This window comes from Nanorana parkeri, unplaced genomic scaffold, assembly GCF_000935625.1.
Source record: "Nanorana parkeri isolate BGI_ZX_2015 unplaced genomic scaffold, ASM93562v1 scaffold215, whole genome shotgun sequence".
NCBI lineage: Eukaryota > Metazoa > Chordata > Amphibia > Anura > Dicroglossidae > Nanorana > Nanorana parkeri.
The window spans coordinates 1,509,897-1,531,566 of record NW_017306483.1 but is presented as its reverse complement, the minus strand read 5'-3'; the positions used below and the strand labels follow the sequence as shown (position 1 = coordinate 1,531,566).

Genomic DNA, 21,670 nt, shown 5'->3' with positions numbered 1-21,670 from the left:
AGCGCTGGCAGGGGGATGGAGTGGCACTATCTCGGGGGGGAGGGGGGATGGACACACCGCTGCTGCTGCTCACCTCAGCCATCTGGATGACAGCAACGGGATGCTCGGCCGTCCAGGGAGAGTCTGGTGCCGCCTGCACCGTGCAGGAGACGAGCCGCAGTCTTCTCTGGGCCCCGTCAGCTGTAAAAACTATTGGAGGGGGTGAGGCCATGGGCCCCCCTAGTGGCCGCGGGCCCTCGGGCCGTGCCCGAATGCCCGTATGGTCAGTCCACCTCTGTATAGGAACAGCCGCTTTGCTCAGCGGCTACCTCAGTGCTTTTAAAACATAGTGGGTCGCTTGCTCAGCACAGCAATCATTCAGAGGACACCTCATATTTTTGCAGTGAATTCTTGGTCATTGCCCGTCATCCTATCACGGAATGCCTAGTATTCAGCTCCTGGTAGGAAGTCTGGAGCTTGATGTCTAGATGCCCTCAGTCTTCTGGTTTGCATGATGTCCAGTGCCATTCAAGCCAGAAGACTGAAGACATACTATAAGTGAAGGACTTAATGGATCCAAAGCCAGAGAGCCCAGAGAGTGGCGTTGAGATCCAAAGAGTAAGAAGATTGACTTATTATGTGACTGGCCTAAAGACATCTGGAAAAGGTAAGTAAAGAAAAAATTATATATAGCATAAAATACATACTTGGGGAAGGGCCTCAAGGAGTGGTAGGCCAGAGCTGGCCTTAAACACAGTTGTAATCTTTGCTATATACCATAAGCAGTTTGGCAAACGTTTGGTAACTTGGCACATTTTTAAAGGATTATACATCCTTCTACAGATGGACCTCTAATGTTAACAGCAAGAATACCTTCTAGCAACGAAAAGTTGACTTTACCCATTCCCATTTCACTGATCTGGATAAAAAATGTCCTGATGCTACCAAGGAGTGTCACACTTTCCTGTAGGATGACCCAGCAGTGGGTTTTACCTTTGTCTGAGGTACTCAGTGTCCTGCCAATCCGCTCTGAACCTCTCCATTAGAAGTCCAGCTCACTTTTTCCGTGCCGTTCAAGCAACATGTCTTTACACTAAGTTGGACTCCCTTTATATCGCTTGCCTTTGAATCCCTGTGGATTGCTGTTACCTGCCTTGTTCCCTGTGTGTCTCTGGATTCCCTCACGCTCCCAGTGAAATCCTGGATGTCCGGCAAGTGGATTGTTATCGTCTCCTTCAGTGAGCCCTTGCACCTCTGCTTACCTGTGTGTCTGACCTCTTGGATGGATGCTTGTTCCATGCAGCCTCGCTCTTTAGTGTATCCTGGATAGCTGTGTTGTTGCTGCTTCCCATCACACTATTGTTTGGACTTCTACTATTGCGTATCCAGAACCGCTCTCTGTGTATAGGCTTCACCCCTGCCTGCTGTTCTATCCAGCACATGGGCACTAGAACTAGCCTCTGTGTCTGTGTGGGCTCGCTAGAGGGCCGCAACCTGGAAGGTGTCCAGCAGCCAATCATCCTCACCATTAGAGGCTCTGTCAAAAACCTAGCCCTTCTCAGATTCTGCACCTGTAGTGCGTCCCCGGTAACGCTCAGACACCTACTTCCTGTGTTTTCAGTGATCTGCATCCCAAGCACCATTTTTTGCACGCTACTTTTAGTCATTTTGTGTGCCCCGGTCGTTGGACCGTGACAAGGAGAAAATAAAGAGAACAACAACACAACTCCCCAACAATGCCTACCAAACTTTGCACCTCGTCAATGTCACTTCTAAAGTTTGCAGTAAATGTTCATTGCCTCAAAGAATTTGGGACTTGTCATTTAATATAGTAATCCAGGATGTACATATACAAAGGATCAGAATGTAAAGGAATATCTGTTTACTCACCCAATCTCTTAATCTTTACTGCAAGTTTTCCTAACCTAAATTTACTTTCCTCCTCAATCCAGTGATCTTTCCCCCACAACAACATGGCCAGCTTTTCTTCATAACTGTGCATATGTGCCGCAGCCCCATTCATTCTTATAACTGAGCTGTACTCTAATGAAGGTCACTATAACTATGGCCACCCAAAGGTGAAGCTGCCCTTTCAAACACAGTGCATGTATTACTTGGCTACAGACCTGAATGTTCTCATGTACTCATAGATTTCATAGATTTAGTGCCAAATCTGTGTTAAAAGAATTTTCTGTGCTTGTGTAAGTTTGGCAGAGAGTTTAATTAAATAATGAAAATGAATAAAATAAGTTGAGTTTCAATGGAGAAAATGAATCCCGCATATTGCACAATGATCCCATTTAAGCCTCTTTGTCTTTTGTATTATTTAGCTGCGAAAGAGCAGAGATCCAAAGTCATGAAATTACAGTTTGCCCATGAGAGGGACACTTTAAGACTGTTCACACAAAAATGTTAAGTATTTTAGACGTTTTAAAGAGAAACTGTCAGTGCAGAACCTAAAAAGAAGCATGTAAAAGAAGAGGAGTAACGCTTACTAGTCCTGTCCCTGGTGACTCAAAAATTTGCTCTCATAAAGAGCTACAATGATTGAAGAATCTTCAAGCCCAACTCCACGTTTTCTACCTTTTGTCCGTCCTCCCTGTTCTTTTCCTCTGCACTTTTGTTTCTTGAAATCCCTTTATATGCCTTTTCCCTGCAGTCTTCTGGTTGGCCTGGTGACATGAGGTGTTCTTTCTCTTCTTCTTCATTGGTGGCGGTGGCAGGGCCGGATTTACTCCCCCTGCCGCCCCGAGGCCGGGCCTCGGTGGCCTTGTGGGAAATCCGGGCCTGGGCGGTGGTCTGGACCAGCCTTTCTGAACCAGGTTGCTGAGGCACACCGGGGTGCCTTCTGGCTTCCTAAGTGATGCCTCAACATTTTCTGATGGTGGCACTTTGATGTAAATGGGGGATTCCAATATGAAAGGGGGCCTCTGATATGACAGAGAAAATTCTGATGTGAAAGGGGGGCTCTGATGTGAATGGGGGCTCCTGATTTGAAGGGAGGACTTCGATGCAAAGATAGGAACCCCACTTTGTGTGTGTTTTTGCATGGGGTTCCCCTTACATTTTAAACTGGGGTGCGTCAAAAGTTTGCATACCTTTTAAGGGTGCCATAAGTTAGAAAAAGTTCATGGGGCTCACACAATTAATTTTTAGTGTTGTACAATACAAGGCAGGGCCGTAGCTACCATGGGGCGAGCGAAGCACTCACCACAGGTGCAGCTGAGAGGGGGCGTAGCCAGGGCTGGCCTAGCTGTGCACCCTCGCCCCTGTTGCCATGGCAGGCACAGGGCGCCATTGGTAATGGAGCACCAGGCGGCCAACACAGCTGTGGCTCGGCAGGGAGAAGAGGGGCGGCATAGCCACCAGCTTCCCCTTGGATCCCCACTGCTCTCCCCCGCCTGTATGGGCAGAGGACTCTGTGTCCTCAATCTTTTTTTCTATTTAAAAAGGGAAGTGTCAGGGGTCAGTTTAGAGGGGGCGGCACAATTTTCTGTTCTTGCCTTGGGCGCAACAGGAGCTTGAAGGATGAGGATGATTGATTGAGTGTACTGCTAAGACAAGACAACGGCGCATATATATGGCAACACAGAATAAGGTGCACCTCTGTGCTGTCACATATAAGCATATAACTGGTGTGAAGCGGTTCACAACTAAAGAGCGAGAAGCTGTGATTTCAGTGCCTCTGTTTTAACCTTTGAAGATGGATTTCTCCACAATGCCTACAGATATAGAGGTGAATGAAGCCTTGTTTTTAAAGTGTTTTACTGCATGTTCAGAATAGGTAAATATTTCAATGTGCGTAGTCTGGCCGCAGGTTCATTTTAAGGCTGGCGGGATAACATCTGTCTTCGTTAACACGGATTTCTTTGTTTTTGTTACATGTGTGGTGTATTTAAATTCTTTTTCTCACCTGGGGATTTCCTACATATTGTAGACATGAATGTAATTTGGAGGTAGCACACCCAGACACGGGTTATATCATGCTTATAAACCAGATCTACAAGACGGAAAGACATTTAATAATAGTCTGTAAAGCTGCAATAAATTAAAAAAAAAAAGAATAGATTTTATGCATACAAAGAGCCTCAGGTCAGTTTGGGGTGATGACAATGATTTTATCTTTTTTTAAATAAATACTCGTAATATGACTCTGTTTAAATCTTTGCATTTAAAAACTGCAATGAATTCATACCTGTATTAGTGCATGCATTTGTCTTTAATGAATGATGACAGCAAAAGTGGAGTTACTCTTTAAGCTGTGTCACTAAAATGACCCAGTCGAGTTCAGGAAAAATAAAAACGAACAGGAAATTCCTTTGTACATGATTGGATGATAGAGGTAAAAACAGCTGCACTGAGTAAGTGAACATTTTAGAGAAGTGGTAGGCAGCCCCGGCACTCCAGCTGTGGTGAAACTAAAAATCCCATCATGTTTCTGTCTCTGTCTGAGTCTTGCAATGTCTCATGGTACTTGTAGTTCCACAACAGTTGGAGTGCCGAGGTTGCCTATCCTTGTCTTTGAGACAAAAGAGACAGACGTATCTCTATAGTAAATCATCACATAAATGTTTCTTCAACCAGTCCAAGCAGAGTTTCTATCACTTGACAAGGACTCCATCACTGACCTTCCCCAAGCATACAATAAAAGGTTAAACATGCCAGTGAAACCTGCCTCTGGCAATGGCACGGCGCCATGGGAATTATTTTTATTGACTGTGTGCACTGAATGTTAGAGTCCATTGTAAGGGAGCTGGTTTATTTCCTGGGTGCTTATTATTTACCATCTTACACACACACGGGCAAGCAGCTCAATGACCTATACACACATAAGACAGTTTATATAGAAACTCCAGGAAATCTACAAATGTAACTTTGCAGTGGGGTTACCCCCTGCACTGAAAGGGTTAACTGCTTATTTTGTTCTAGGGACTAAAATACAGAAAATATACTCACTTAATCCTCAGTCCTACTCACCAGTCACTTCTCTCCCCCTCAACTCTAGCTCACCCCCTTCACTCCCTCAGTGTCCACATCTAATGCAGCTGTATTACATGTTATGCCATCATGGCTCCTTAGACCACCGGAGCCCTTGGGAAAAGAGGCTGCAGGAACTGGTCTAGCACCCAGGCAGGACTGAGGATCAGGGGAGTACATTTTCTTCATTTTAGCCCCTAGACCAGGGATGGCCAAACTCCGGCCCTCCAGCTGTGGTGAAACAACAAATCCCATGAAGCCTCTCTCCCTGGGAGTCATGTCTGTGGCTGTGAGAATCTTGCAAAGCCTCATGGGATTCATAGTTCCACCACAGCTGGAGGGCCGCAGTTTGGCCATCCCTGATCTAGAGTAAAGCGAACAGTTAACCCTCGCAGTATGGGGATAGCTCCACTGCAAAGGTTTATTTTTTACATCTCCCGGAGTTCTTCTTTAAGACATTTCCAAATGGTGTTTACCTACAGTATCTGTAATTCAGGAGGTGCAGGAGGTGGATCCTTCGTTCTCAAGCTGTATATAGTTGGTTTATATGGTTTTTGTATGAGAAATTTTTGAACAATCTAGGACAACATAGCTAAACTGGAAAGTGAGCCGAATTGGAGAATTTTTCCTAATCAGCTACTTTGTCCTAGATTGTTCACTTCTCCCGCCTTCTCCAAACTCTTCACCCTTCTGTGAATAACCCTGTATGTATTTGTGACTTACTAATTTCACTGGGAAACATTACATAGTTATTTATTTTTGCATTTAAAACAGAGACATGCATCCTTCGGGTTCCAACCTATGAACCCAAAATATGTATTTTTCTTTGGTTTCTAGTGTTCCATATTATTTAGGTTATGTTTATTACATCTAAGGTGTGCTGCTCATATGTCTGCTAATTAGTAAGAGCAGTCCTGCTTACTGCTTTAAATATAAGTTATTTATTGAAAAAGAAAAAAAAAAAACAAATATAGATATAAATACAATTAGAAATAATATATATATAGTAATGGCCAAAAGTATTGGCACCCCTGCATTTCTGTCAGATAATGCACATGCAGCAAAAGTACAAGACACTAGAATAGGTCCCAAAGGGGTTGTATCAAATCAAGGTAGTATTAAGATGAGTTCGGTATCAGTAGTGTGCACTACAGTACCATAGATTATAACCATGGTAAGAAAGGTTTGGCTATAGCTGCACTTTAACCATCTACACACTACTAGACACATCTCTATAGCGGTGTGCGGAAGGTTAATTGGGAATATTAGGGGGTCTATTCACGAAGCAGTCGAAGGATCTAGCCGTAGCTTCGGCCTATCCTTCAGCTAGCTTCGGCCCCAGGACCCCTTCGGTTCAGTAGAGTATATTCATTATAGCCCGTACAGCTCCCGAAGTCGGCCAGGCGACTCAGTCGAGCCGAAGGCATATGCTGTGACTCGACTCAGCCAAGGTGAAAGCCGAAGCTGGCCGAGCCCAGCTAACCAGGGACACTGATCTCCAGACAGCCTAACTCTCCCAGGCGCTCCGGGAGTCTCCCGCTCCCGGCCGCCCAGGAGAGAAACACTGCTTTTTCTTTTTTTTTATTCTGACACGGAGCCTTGTGAGAATAAAAAAAAATCATAATAATAATTTCACCATAGGAATGCATTGCTAGATTCTTATTGGCTATTTCAATTTGCAATAGCCAATAGCAAACTAGCTATTGTACCCGCCCACTGCTGCAGTTCTCCATCAGGTCCCCACTGGTGATTGACAGCAGCAGAGGGTGGGTGCAATAGCTAGTTTGCTATTGGCTATTGCAAATTGAAATAACCAATAGGAATCTAGCAATGCATTCCTATGGCAATTTTTTTTTCTTTTTTTTGACGGCAGCAGAACCGCCGGCCAATAGAAAACAGTTGGGCGGAGCTAGCTGTCATTGCTAGCTCCACACAATCGTTTTCTATTTTTATTTTTCTACTTTTTAAACTATTTTTCTGTTCTGATCGGGCCTTCTGTGGGACCGAGCAGAACAGCCGAGCCGAATGCCCCTCAGTGGCATTCGGCTATTTACTCACTGCTGTTAGATATCTATAAGAATAGACCGAACAGCAGCGAGTAGCCTGTCGGAGGTTCGGCTTAGCCAATCCAGATGTTGGATCGGCTAAGTCGAACTCCTCCTGCACTTCGGCTCAGCTGAATATGCTAAGCATGTTCGGCCGACCCGAAGCCACCCGATGTACGGCTGATTTCAGCCGATATATGGCTGAAATCAGCCGTACAAACCTGAAGTGAATAGCCGAACAGTGTTCAGCTCACTTCACTTCAGGTCGGTCTTTCACTTGGCAGCTTCGTGAATAGACCCCTAGGTGTCTAACTGCAAAAGTGCACATGAGGTGATTATTGATATGTTTGTCATGGATAAAATCCTGGCTTGTGTTCTTTATTACTCAAGAATGTGATAAATACTCTGAATCACAATGGCACCTCTCCACTGGGGATAATCCCAAGTGCCGTATATTAACTTCCAGTTCAGCGAGTAGCTTTTACTTGGCACTGTCTAGAAGCTGGCAATACACCCAGACTTCTTCCACTGAACCAGATTGTGAGGGACAGAATACATACCACCAACTGCAGGCTAATTGGCTCACTACAGACCGGAGAAGACACACAACAGGTAGAAGAAGCAGCAACATCTGTATGATGAAGAAATATTTACTCTTGGCATCTGTGATTCTTTGCTTATCTGCTGTTATTGCTTATACAGGTAAGATGATCACTTTAGATGCTGCCAGTGTTACCTGTGAAAATTCAATATAATCCTTATTTTTTATTACAGACCTTAAAGTAGATGTGTACCCAATCACTAAAATCTTGTATAATTAAAGTGTATGTCAATCCTTAAAGTGACACTAAACTTAGGAGTTAAATCCTAAAAATATATTCAAGTCCCTGAACTAGTAACAGAAATGTATCTTATTTGTGTATCACTCGGCTGTAGATCCTCCAATCATCTCTGAATTGGTGTTGACACTGTCCTTCCTTCCCACCGATCTGAGCTCGCTCCTGTGATGGACGACAATCTCAATACAAATTAGTAAACTAAACATGAGATTGTCGTCCATCACAGGAGCGAGCTTGGAGCGGTGACTAATTTACAACACACACAGGGACCATGGGGAACAAAAATAGTAGCCACCCTCCAGAAGGAAGGACAGTGTCGAACATTATATATATATATACATCTATTATGTTTATATTTTGAGATTGCTGGTAATGTGGTGCCCTGATCATCAGCCAATCCACCCTACTACATTGGATTTGTTTTTAAATATTCAAATATTTCCTTCAAGCGATGTAGCAGGGTGCAAAACCCCACCCCTAAAACAAAAGCCCACTTTTTGTTTTTAAAGGGAAACCTTGGGGGTAAGAAAAAAAAAGCAGTTTAGCCTAAAATAAAGGCCCTATTAACATAAAATAAAGACAGATATACCACTAAAAAAATAAATGTAACTCCCTAAAATACCTCTCCAAAACATAAGCCCGTTTTAATAAAAAGAAATAAGAAAAGCTCCCACACACATACGCACGCACACACATGCATTGGGCATGCACTCATACCAAAATGACAACTGTGCCACTAAATTTGGTATTGCTGTTCCTGCCAAAGTGATAGCAATAGTTCTAGGGCCAAAATTCAATCATAACTTAACTTAACTATATGTATTACTTCACATTTCGGTTGGTGCTAATTTCATGTGACATGAAACATTGCATTGTTATCATTTTATTCTATATGGTCTCTATTTCCAGAAAATCTTCAGTCCTAAAACGTGCATTATGTATCCAAAAAACAAAAACTGATAAAAATGGTTCTGACAGCGAAAGATATCAAAGCCCAAGAAATAAAAAAATATAACACATTGCTGCTTACCAGTCCTCAGATGTGTTGGTTGCATTAGTTTTCTTTTTTTGCAAGCTAACAGAATTTTGTGCAAGTCAGAAAAAACACCTACTGATCCTGCCAGAAACAACAGTCTTCTCAGCTATGTTCTGTGAGTTACAAAAACCCCTTATCCCTATGTAAAGGAGAAGGGGAGGTGTTTGTAGTCCAAATCAGGACAGCAGTCTAGAGCAGCCTTTCTCAAACAGGGTGTTGCAGAACCCTGGTGTGTCTTCTGGCTCCCTCTGGGGTGCCTCGTATTTTTGTGGTCGTGGCACTGTGATATGAAGGGGGGAATAGAGGCTGAGGTGAAGGGGGCTTCTGATGTGAAAGGGGGACTCTGATATGAAAGAGGAGCTACTGATGTGAAAGGGGGGCTCCTAATGTAAATGGGGGCTTCTGATGATAAGGGTGACGCTGATGTAAAGGTGGAACTCTGATGTGAAAGGAGGACTTCAGATGTGAAAGGGGGGCCACTGATGCAAAGTGGGGCCACTGATGTAAAGGGGGAACTCTGATGTGAAAGGAGGACTTCTGATGTGAAAGGGGGGCCACTGATGCAAAGTGGGGCCACTGATACAAAGGGTGACTCTAATGTAAAGGGGAAACTCTGATGTAAAAGGAGGACTTCTGATGCAAAGGGTGAATCTGATGTAAAGGGGGAACTCTGATGTAAAAGGAGGACTTCTGATGCAAAGAGTGAATCTGATGTAAAGGGGGAACTCTGATGTAAAAGGAGGACTTCTGATGCAAAGGGTGACTCTAAAGACAGGCCGGGAGCTATGGAACAAAGCGCAATAAGCTAAATGCCTACATGGCAAGGGTGGGAAAGGGAACCAGGAGAGAAAAGGGTTAAAGGAAAAGTGAATTAGAGGAGGGATACTCACGGGATTGGAGGAGGAAGCTTTACAGGAGAAGTTTCAGAGAGTATCCGGGAAGGAGGAGTTCCAGGAGCCAGCGTGACCAGGAGAAGGAACAGGACTTATGGTATGGTTTTAGTGGTGTCAAAAGTTTGTCGCAGCATTATGGCAGTTTGGATCCTTGAAGGCATTGGTCTGGGTTGGATAATTTGACGGAGGGACCCATCAGTGGTGTGGGTGGCCTTCTGTGGTGGTGAGGTCAAACGTTATGACCTGGTAATAGGGACCACGGTGGGTCTGCGGGCAATTGAAGTACGTCCCAGAGGAGGTGTATGGCGGCTGGGGTCATTCCGTTTTAAGAAAGGTGCCCGCAGACACTGGTCCGCGTTTTGGATAGTTATAGTGCCTTCAAGGACCTTGAAACCTAGCAAGTCCTACTGTACTGTTACTTGGTTATTGTTGTTTTGATTGTTATTTATAAAAGTTTTGTAATAAAAGGCTGCTGTGGCCATTTATACTCCAACCCTGGTGTAGTGTGTTAATTGGAAGGAAGGGGGTGGGGAATCGAAGGTAAAGGGGGTGGTGCCAGTAAAAGGGGACCTCTGAGCCACCTTAGTCATGTAAAGGGGAACTCTGATGTAAAAGGAGGACTTCTGATGGAAATGCTGACTCTAATGTAAAGAGGGAACTCTGATGAAAAATTAGAACTTCTGATGCAAAGGCTGACTCTGATGTTATGGGGGAATCTTAACTTGAAGGGGGCCTTCGTTCTGAAGGGGAAACCCACTTGTTTGTGTGTTTTTGGGTGGTATCCCCCTTAAAATATGTGACATTTTAGACTGGGCTGCCTCCAGATTTTGCATACTTATAAAAGGTGCCATGACTGTAAAAAGGTTGGAAAACACTGGTCTAGGGTGATAATGCTGCTCCTCCATAAATACAGTTGCATGAGTGAGCGTTGTCACCCTAGGACAGGAAGTGTGTCATTGGGAGGATCACCAGGAAAAATAAAAGGTAAAACTAATGCAGCCGCCATATCTAAGGACTGGTAAGCCGCACTATATGACATTTTGTTGTGTTAGAAATGCTTATAGTTTGGTTCAGCTTTAAGGCAAGTAATGTAATCTGGTAATAAGTAAAGTGACCGGCAATTGATATCCTGACTGAAGTTCCTTAATACTCACAACCCGTATTTACATGTAATTTCAGTTTTACAGACATCAGCGACCTAAAACAATTGCCGTTTCTTCCACTGGACAAGCTTATCTTTTCTTTTATCTAGCCTGTAGACTTACTGTACATTCTGTTATTTTATCCACATTGACTCCTTGTCCATGGAGTGGGAATTCATACTTCATTGCACTCGGTGTTACCATGAAACTAACTTCCTTTGTGTGGGGGCGAGAAAAAAATCAAATCTTTTGTGACAACGGTAGTACAAGGCAGAAATATCTAAACATTTGTGTTGGCTGATTGACAAGAAATACAATGATAGGATCTGTTCTGATTCCACTTTATGCTTCGACATACATCCTTAGGGTCTTGATAATTACAGGCAGTATCATCATCAGCTGAATTAGCATAATCCACAGACAGCCTCACTCTTCAATAAGGCCCCATTCACACTGAGCGGAAAATCCCGCCATTTCCGCCGCGATATCGCACATTTTTGCTGCACAATATCGCGAGAAGTTGCCGGCCAATGATTTTCAATGGAGCTGTCTTAATGTACAGCTCCATGTCGCCCGTCGCAAGTCTCGCCTGCAGGACCCCTTTTCCCGCGGATGTTAGCACTTACCTTAAATGATGTATCTTATTCCGATCTTCCTCTTCTTTCCCCATGTTTTCATGTGTCCCTCCAGCAGTGCGGCGTCTCTCCGATCCAGCGCTGACTGCTCTGTCCCTCCGATCCAGCGGTGTCTGCATGCGGGTGCACGCGTCCATAGACTTACCTTGCGTCTCTGCTCGTCTCCCGGCCGAGAATCGGAACTGCGCATGCGCCCGCCCCAAGATCCTTTGCGACCGTACAAGCAGTTCCTGATTCTCGGTGCGGGAGCGAGCAGCGATAACGAGGTAAGTTTAAAACTAGTTAAAGCGCAGGTTTTTTTTAAAAAACTTCTTGCCTATATTTACTGCTTGCTGACAGTAAATATAGGCAAAAAAACCCAGAGGGTTTAGAACCCCTTTAATGCAGCCCGACGGTGAAGGTCGCTGGAACGTCGCCCGAACCGTCGCGTGGAAATCCGCTCGAGCTAAGTGTCGCTTAGTGTGAACGGGGCCTTAGAAGCTTTCATTTTATGTGAGAAACAAGGAAAACTCCTACATACATGACTACTGATAATACCCGATTCCCTTTGAGACTGGAAATATTGCAATAGCTGACCTGCGGATCCCCCCAGCTGGCCTGCCTTTTTTTTCTTTTGTTACATTGTATATCTTTGTTTTCTTCACAGTTTTAATGACCCCTCTCCCACAGTCCTCTTTCCTTCCTCCCCTACTTCCCTTTTCTTTCTCCCTCCCTCCTCCCCCTGCTCCTGTCCCTCTTCCCCAATTCCTCCATTTCCCTCCATCATTATTACTATTCTCTACTCTCCTTATTGCACATGGTAATGGGACTTTCCACAATGCATACTCCGATTTATATTGCTGCTTCCCTGGATGCACCCATAGGACATCAAGCTCTACCTATGTTCCTCCAGAATATTGATTATGTTGTCGCCCCACTACCAATGTGCACTTCAACTATGTCCATGTAGCACTGTTTGCAAAATGCTAATGAATTGTTGTGTTTATTTAATTCTTTTAAAATGAAAAAAATAAAGATTAAAAAAAAGACACAGAAGCTTAAATCCATTGTAGATTTACTTCACAAAGTGCATTACAGAGGATGTTTGCTGGTCATTTCAAGTGTAAAAAGACATATATCTTCTCAGCCTAGTATCTGTGATGATGGCCAACAACTAAATGAGGGAAAGTTGAAGAAGCAGCAAGGGATTATCCAACACTATACCAACTGACACTAGACAGGAGGGGAGGACAGTGGGAAATACCAATAATCAGAAAAAAACAAGTTGTAGTAGCGCTAATTTATAAATAGATGTCAGGCATACACCTCAACATAATAATTTACAATACAAAGCAGTGTAATATCAATAGCAGAAAATAACATTGGCTCCTTCCCTGCTTTCTACTGACACCCGTGATGCTTGTCCTGGGCCTGCAGGAGGGGAAGCAGAGCCCGGAAAGCAAGATGGGGGTGTCGGACGGGGAGAGGTGCTCACTACACTGACCCCTCAGCCACCAGAATCGCTTCCAGTGTAAAGCCGACAGTCGGTTTTACACATGTAAACAGAGTTCCGGCAGCTATAAGCACCATAGCAAAACTTTGGGCCCCCTCGTCTAATGCTTTTTGTAGCAGCTGGCTGTGTCAACTGTGGTAATATGTGTCATTGATCCTAACATAAAGTATGTATCCAGGACAGGCAGCAGGAGATGATGTGTAGTTATGCCCCCGATCACACCAAAATATAAAATCTTCCACATAGATTGGGGCGTCCTTCTCCCATTCTGCCACTAGATGGTGATGTGCAAGTATATGATCATTAGTACCAGAAAGAAAAGAACTTGTAACAGAGATTCTGAGGATGCCAGACTTATCATTTATTACAGATATGTATATAGCACTGTCAGTTTATGGAGCACTATAAATAGGAAGGAAAGGAACTTATACATTAATGTCCATCTCTCACATGCATGCACACGTAATACTGCAATTTAGAGGGGAGCCTATGAACCGACCAGCATGTCTTTGGAGTGTGGGAGGAAACCTATACAAGTACAGGAAGAATATGCAAACTCCATGCAGGTAGTGTCCTGGCCAGGATTTAAACCAAGGACCCCAGGTCTGCAAGGCAGATGTACTAACAACTAGACAAAGGATTTAAGTCCCTTTCTACTGTTTATATATTTATTAAAGAGCTGATAGGAGTGATGAGGACATTTTTCTTCTTTTCTAAACCACAGGAGTTATCATCCCTATATACAGAGCAGGCATCCCCACTAATCTGTACTGCATATATACCAAGAGAAGCATTGTGATTGGACACCACATGAGACTAACTCTCTAAATCTCTCTCTAAATCTTATATACCACTTATTGACAAATAAGCCGGGCAGCGAATCATTACCCGCCCCCTGGGTTCCTGATTTTCCGGGAAGCGGGCTCCATGCTCCCTCCTCATCAAGGAGCATGGAGCTGTCTTCCCTGCCAATCAGGAAGCCGGACAGTGTGTAATGACTCACCGCCTAGCTTCCAGGAAACTGGACAGTGAGTCATCACCTGGTGACGAGGGAGCATGGAGACAGCTTCCCTGCTAATCGGGAAGCCTGGTGGCGAGTCATTACATGCCGCCCGGCTTCTTAATGGGACTTCCGGTATCAGTATTGGTATCAGTATGGCTAGTACCAAAAAAAGTAAAATATCGGTACTCGTACTTGATACCGAAAAACCGGTATTTGTGCATCCCTCATATATACATACACATACATACACACACACACATACACGCACACAAAACAATATTTTATACAACAATATATTCTCTACAAACCCCATAAGACAGAACAATGTTCCCAGAGGACTTCAGTGGGTTATACAGTGCAGGGACAGATATTTGTGCTTAATACATTTGCTGGAGATCTGCTTAACGTATTTTGGGTTAGGGTAGACCTTATTTGTATATACATTCCTAGTGTCCAACTTTAAAGTGACATTAAACCCTCAGATTTTTTTACATAAAACAATACTGTAATGTGCGCCTTACTGTAATCCATGGTTGTTTCCCTTCTCTTTGCTGCTCTTCCTTTTAAATCCTCATGTCTTCTCATGCTGGGGGAGAACTTCCCTTTTCAGCTCAGGGCCTCTTCCTGTAGTGCTGGCTCAGGTTACAAGCCTATACAAACCTATACACAGACACCGTGTATCTATTCCTCAGACAAGGCAGTCATCTGCAAAACAAAAGTTCTGCCCAGCATGAGAACAGATACAAATTTAAAAGGAAGAGCAGCAAAGAGAAGGGAAACTACCATGGATTACAGTAAGGCACACATTACAGTATTGGGTTATGTTAAAAAATCTGAGGGTTTAATGTTACTTTAAGCCTAGGGGCCACATGGGGCCCTTTGGCACTTTTTGTGCAGCCCTCAGGGCCCCTACAGAGAGTAGTCTATGAATCCCTATTGCCCTCTGTTAGCAGGTATTTCTAGCATTCTCCAGTGATGTGTTAACAGTCTATAGACTCAATTCACAAAGCCTCAACACAAGGATAAGTATCTTTATTTTAGTCATGTGACTATTATTTTCAAATCGTATTGGTCTCAGCAGAAAATTACTGTCACTTTTTTGAAAATATGTATCCTTATCCTGACCTGCTACCTTTGTGAATGATCCCTTATGTCCCCTGAAGCACATCCCCAGTATCCTGTTGCATCTCTGGGGCAGGAAGTGAAGGGAAAATTCCCTAATGGTACAAAGACAGCAAGACAAATAACCCAGCAGGTTTTTTTTTTTTTACTCTTTCCTACTTTATCCACAATACATATGTTGTACAATTTAATACGTTTTTCTCTCTCTTACACAGAGAAGCACTCACACTACTTCTTCATAACCGTCACCAAGTCCAGCTACAACTACCCATCATATTACGCAACCCGATCCATTGATGGCATCACACTGTACTGGTACGATGGTGTTAGCGAGGTTGTTGAGCGCAGAGTGCCCTGGTTTAGAAGCACTTATGCCACCTTACTGGATGCAAGTCTCAATCAGTTGATGATCCAGCGCAGCCAGGAAAGCTTGTTCCGAATATTCCAGACTTATCTGAATGACACGGAAGGTAAGCACCTTATTATATCATTAAAGGAGAGTTTTTGTAAGAAGGGTACAAATATCATCCTCTTCAGATGTTGGGGAGAAGAATATTCTCCAGTAGAGAACCTGAGTTTTTTTACTGCAGCTCTATAGATCTGACTCCGTAAAGGACCTCTTCAGAGAGAGCCCTGCTTCCACACAGTCTTCAGGGGTCTTTTTCTCAGGTACCTTTTTTTAATGCACCTGGGATGTATTTAAATGATTTGGGACTCATGTACACAGTCGAGAGTCGGTTGTGTTTTAATCAGTACAGCAATTTTTATGGATCTGAACACTGGTCTATTGTTTTCTATGGGCCAGTGCTCAAGAGGCATAGGGATCAATAAAATCAAAATAGAAAAATCTGTGCCTGAGGCCTGCATATGGATCGGATTTTACATTTGTATGGTATCAGGGCCGGTGCAAGGATTTTTGCCTACACATGCGAAGGTGCATTTTTGCGCCCCCCCCGCTTGAACAGTACAGAGAACCGCAAAATATGTTGAGCAGGACCATAAACTAACACTAATCACACTCCTTTTTCCCTAACACTAGCTGCACTCCCTATTCACTACCACTAACTATTCTCTAACACTAACTGCACTCCCTATTCACTAACACTAACTATTCACTAACAGTGCACTCCCTATTCACTAACACTAACTATTCACTAACACTAACTGCACTCCCTATTCACTAACTATTCACTAACACTAACTGCACTCCCTATTCACTAACACTAACTGCCCTTCCTTTTCACTAACACTAACTGGTGTGCTATGTACTATGGATCATTTAATCCATTCATATTAGCAGAGGATAATTGTACATCTATTGTCTGCAGTGTGTACTTTATATGTAGTACATATAGAGTACACACTGCAGACTTGTCGGGATCCTCTGGCAGTCGCCGGCCAGCTAAATTAGGACCCCACCTGGAGCTCCTCCCACCGGACCAGCGCTGACTCGCCGCTGCTCTCCCGCACCAAAGGTAAGTGAAGAAAAAAAGAAAACAGCGCAAGCATCGGGACATTTTGACAAGTACAAGTACTTGTCAAAATGCCCTGTTTTTTTCCGCCCTCACCCTTCAGCGCCCTCAGGCAGCCTCATGCCTTGCGGTAGCGCCGGGCCTGTACGGTATATAGCGCAAAAACACTTTACAGTAGCCACTTTCGCCGTAGCAGACAGTTTGAGTCATCTACCATCCTTCATTCATAGGACGCAGGGGATTGGATGCAACCATGATTCCAGAATTTACGCTTCTTGAGCAGCTTGCATCCTAGCAACCAAGGACCCTAGGTAATAAGGAACTGCTTGCTTTCATGGATGCTCAGTAGCTTAAGCCGCCTGCATCCTAGCAACCAAGGACCATAGATAATAAGGAGCTGCTTGCTTCCAAAGATGTTTGGCTGGAGCTGCCTGCATAATTGCAACCAAGGACTCTAGGTAGCAAGGAGCTGCCTTGTGTCTTATGTTGCTAGGATGCAGGCAACTTAATGCAACCACCCCTTCGTTTACAGAATTCAGGTGGCTTGAGCCATCTGCATGCTAGCAACCAAAGACCGTAGGTAGCAAGGAGCTGCCTGCATCCAAGGATGCTCAGTGGCTCGATCCGTCTGCACCGTAGCAACCAAGGATGCCAGGCAGCAAGGAGTCATATAGCATCTTCCGTTGCTAGGATGCAGGCGGCTCAAACTGCTTGGCGTCCTAGTAACAAATAAGGCACCTTTGTGCTATATACCTATGCATGCAGGTGAATGGTGGCAGCAATATCCTTCATGCTAGCATTGCTAGGTGTCATATTGTCATGCGGTCGTGACCTTTGTTTGTATTGTTCTTTCATACACTCCTTTACCATTCATAATCATTTAAACAGATGAACATGAAAGTTCTAATTTTGGATGAAACATTTCCTAGCACATGTGCTTTACAGAAAGTATTATTTTTCCTGACTGAGGATCACATTAACATCATTTTGTTAATTCAGATAAGAAATGACAAAGTTTCCAACCCAGGCCTTCCATTTTTCAGGTCAATACAGTGGAAAACAATCGTCCATTAGTCCTTATTAACCAAAATGTTTTGGAAATGTTTTGAAAACAATTATTTTTGAACTGAATTATAATGTGCATGGCTAACTTAAAGTGTATTTCCAATCTTGCACTCAAAGTTGAGAAACCCCCTTTATATGTTTGTTATACGTTCCCATTCACACAGCATAATGAAAAATAATTTTTACAAAAATATTTTGTACCATTTAGATGTTTTGTTCCAGCAGGCAAGATGGCTGATTCCAGTTCTTTCTCAGCTCCTTCACAGTGATCTGTCTTTTTAGAAAGACTAAAGTAGGGTATACACAAATAGAATTGTTGAACGACCGTTCATACAAAGTATCCAGCGGGGATGTTCAATACTGGCATCAGAAACTTGCCAACTGTCATTGGAAATTTTGTTTAATTTTCGTTTTTATTTAAAGGAGAACTATGAGGCGAATGATTTTCACTCAGCCTCATAGTTCGAGCCGACGTGTGACAATTAAACTGTCACACGTCGGCTCAATAGATCGGGAAGTGAGCGAACACATACCGTTCACTTCTCGATCATCTCCCTGCAGAGAGCCGTGACTATCAGTTACCTCTCCCTGCAGGGATTCCCCCCCCTCCCCACTCCGATCCTCCAGCGCTGACTGGAGCAAGGGGCGGGTGCAGCAGGCTCTGCCTCTAGATAGGCAGAGTCAGCTGTCACTCACACAGCTGGATGGATCTCGACAGCATTGTCGGGATCTGTCCCAGCTGCGGCGGTCTCAGTATACTTCGAGCTGTAGCTCGCGATATACTGAGCTTTGGGTCACGGGAGAAGGTTAGAATATGTCCTCCCATGACCCTTAAGAGAACTATGGGGAAAACACTTACCCCATAGTTCTCTTAACATTCAATTTTGGAATGAATGGAGTTTCTGAACGAAAACCACATTCACTGTTCGATCGAGGAAAACTTTTTCAATTTTGAACGGTCATTCTAAATTCTAACCCTGTATACACTACTTTAGGAGGAGCTGATGCCTTAGTCACAGGTTCCATGCTTTGCATTCATTCTGTGTTTGGCTCTCTCTGGTGTGATTACAGGGTTCCACGTTCTGCAGAGGATGCAGGGGTGCATTGTATACGTTAATGGCACAATTGACACAGTATGCAGTTATCGTTATGATGGAAAACCGTTCCTCAGTTTCGTTGTGGAGAAGGCTCACTGGATCGCGGAGGATTCTAGAGGACAACACTTCGCTGATCTCTTTAATCGTAACAAGACTATGGGAGAGAAGAACAGGGATATTCTGCTGAATACATGCGTGCAGCATATAACCGAGCTACTGTCACTGGGGAACTGCACGTTTAACAGGAGAGGTACCGTGCTGTCCTATTACATGTATGTATGGCACAGGAAGAATAAAAGACCCACCAGGGGATAATTCCTGCATTTTGTACCTGAAATGTAAAAGGGGGCATCAACCCAGAACTGATGTTTCAGTTTTCACTCCCGGAGGAGTCAATTTCCTAGCACAGTCCCCTCCCTCCCTCCATGCCATAGCCCTCTCCTCTTCTGGGAGTGTCTAATTCCTCTCTGTGCTGGCCCAGCTCGTCTGCCCCTCCCTTCACCCCCCTGCATAACATTATATGTGGGTACTATGAATATTGAATGTGTATAAATTGTATATACACATGAATATTGTAGAGTGTAATATGAGTGACAGTTTGAGTCTGTTGGACTGCTGTCATCACATCCAAAATGGCGGCAACCAGAAGCATACTGTACTTGGGGGTTTTCCAATGTCTACACAAGGGAGACTTTTACCCCTAAACTGCAAGGGTTAAGTGCACATTTTGGTTGTGGGGGTAAACTAAAAAAGATACTGTTTCTTGCATCCTTAGATGTGTCTGCATCTGTTTTCTTTTTTCTACGCCAAGCATAGTTTCAGCAAGTAGAGACAATAACAGTTGATCCTGCCAGAAATCCAGTGTCCTTGTAACTTCCTGTGCACTGAACTCTCAAAGAATGTTATCAGTTTTACCAGCTATCCCAACTTCACTCCATGTATTGAAGATAAGAAAAGAGGGAAGTGTTTTTAGTCCAAATCAAAAGAGCAGCCAAGGGTGGCAACGCTGCTACTATGTAGATACAAGATGTTGAGTGAGCGTTGTCACTCTAGGACAGGAAGTATGTTACTGGCAGGATCACCAGTTGGAGAAAAGAAAAAATGCATGAAAAAATAAAAATAATGCAGGCAGCACACCCGGGGATTGGTTACCATTAGGTGAAAAGCACTGCACTGTGGCCATGATCTGCATTTTGGCCTTAATCTGCACTGTGGCCTTGATCTGCACTGTGGCCATGATCTGCATTTTGGCCTTAATCTGCATTTTGGCCTTAATCTGCACTGTGGCCTTGATCTGCACTTTGGCCATGATCTGCACTTTGGCCATGATCTGCACTTTGGCCATGATCTGCACTTTGGCCTTAATCTGCACTGTGGCCTTGATCTGCACTTTAGCCATGATCTGCACTTTGACCATGATCTGCACTTTGGCCATGATCTGCACTTTGGCCATGATCTGCACTTTAGCCATGACCTACACTTTGGCCATGATCTGCACTTTGGCCATGATCTGCACTTTAGCCATGATCTGCACTTTGGCCTGCATCTGCACTTTGGCCTGCATCTGCACTTTGGCCTGCATCTGCACTTTGGCCTGGATCTACATAGCTTGTCGGATATTTCTGGATTCTTTACTTTGTCTTTTCATTCCTCTCCTTCTGTAGAACAACCAATTGTGAGAGTGACACAGACGCCCATCACAAATTCCACTTCCAGACTGAGCTGCCGGGCATATGGGCACTACCCCAAGAACATCTCCATGACGTGGTACAAGAATGGAGAGCCGGTGCCGGAAAGCCTGATGGAGATAGTGACCCTACCTCTTCCCGAGATCACCTACCTCACCTGGCTGTCAATGAACATCACCCTGGAGAAGGAAGATGTCTATACCTGTAGTGTCGACCATATCAGCATGAGTTCACCCTTCAGGGAGGACTGGGTCAAGTTAGGTGTGTCTGTATATTATAAACTGGGATATGCCCAAAGAAATCTTAATTTAAAGGGCAGCATCAGCTTTACACTATTTTAAAGCTGAACTCCAACCTTCCCTTCAGTCTTGCACAGTTGTACCGGCTCCTCTCCTGGACTGAAATTGCTTAGTGTGATTTCACTGCGGACCCGGAGAGCTTCGCACAATGTGCATTAGAAGCTGCAGCATATCAGATAGAGCCCTCCTCATTTTCTGGCTGGAGGACATCCAGCATCATCTAGTTCATGCCTCCCCAGGCTGACTGTCCTTGGCCCGCCCCCTTTCATTCATTGAATTTCAGTTCTTTCAATTATGGAGGCTTCACATGGGCATTACCTAGGGTGGTCTGTATGCAAGTACAGGCTGCCCAGGAACGCCCACTAATGCTTAGGGTAACGGGAGGACGCTAGTTTGTGTCCTCCCGTTACCCTAAGGAAAACTATGGGGAAAAACACTGACCCCATAGTTCTCCTTTAAACAGAAGTTGTCCCTTTGAACAAACTGTAGAGTATCCTAATCCCTAGCAGACAGTCCTAAAAATTGCTGCCTCCTGAGTGTAAGCAGCTCTAAGTCATGAAAACACAGTGTGCATGGGCAGTATACATACAGTTCCCTCTATAGTTACCTTTATAAAAATGCTGAGGAATAAAAGGAGTTCTTAATATGTCCCTAAACCATAAGAAATGTGTATTAATCATCTTCATTGATTTCAGTGGCACCATGGTAATATTTTGTGTGTTTTCCTTTCTGCAGATGACGAGTCAGTTGAACCATCGAGCAGAGGCATCTCCAATGGAGTGATAATTGCCACATGTCTGGCTGTCATCCTTCTGGTGGTTCTTATAGTATTTGGCTTGGTGACTATTGGAAAGAGCAGAAGACATTGATATGTTACATTGGCACC

General features: G+C 44.0%; 1 protein-coding gene across 1 annotated transcript; it reads left to right on the top strand.

The window, feature by feature from the left end:
• The first annotated feature begins 549 nt into the window (after positions 1–549).
• LOC108786523 (major histocompatibility complex class I-related gene protein-like) lies at positions 550–21,653 on the top strand. Its single transcript, XM_018555841.1, has 6 exons — positions 550–646; positions 7,539–7,703; positions 15,379–15,633; positions 18,772–19,047; positions 20,462–20,746; positions 21,520–21,653. The coding sequence occupies exons 1-6, from the start codon at positions 550–552 to the stop codon at positions 21,651–21,653; spliced, it is 1,212 nt and encodes a 403-aa protein (XP_018411343.1).
• The last annotated feature ends 17 nt before the right edge of the window (positions 21,654–21,670 follow it).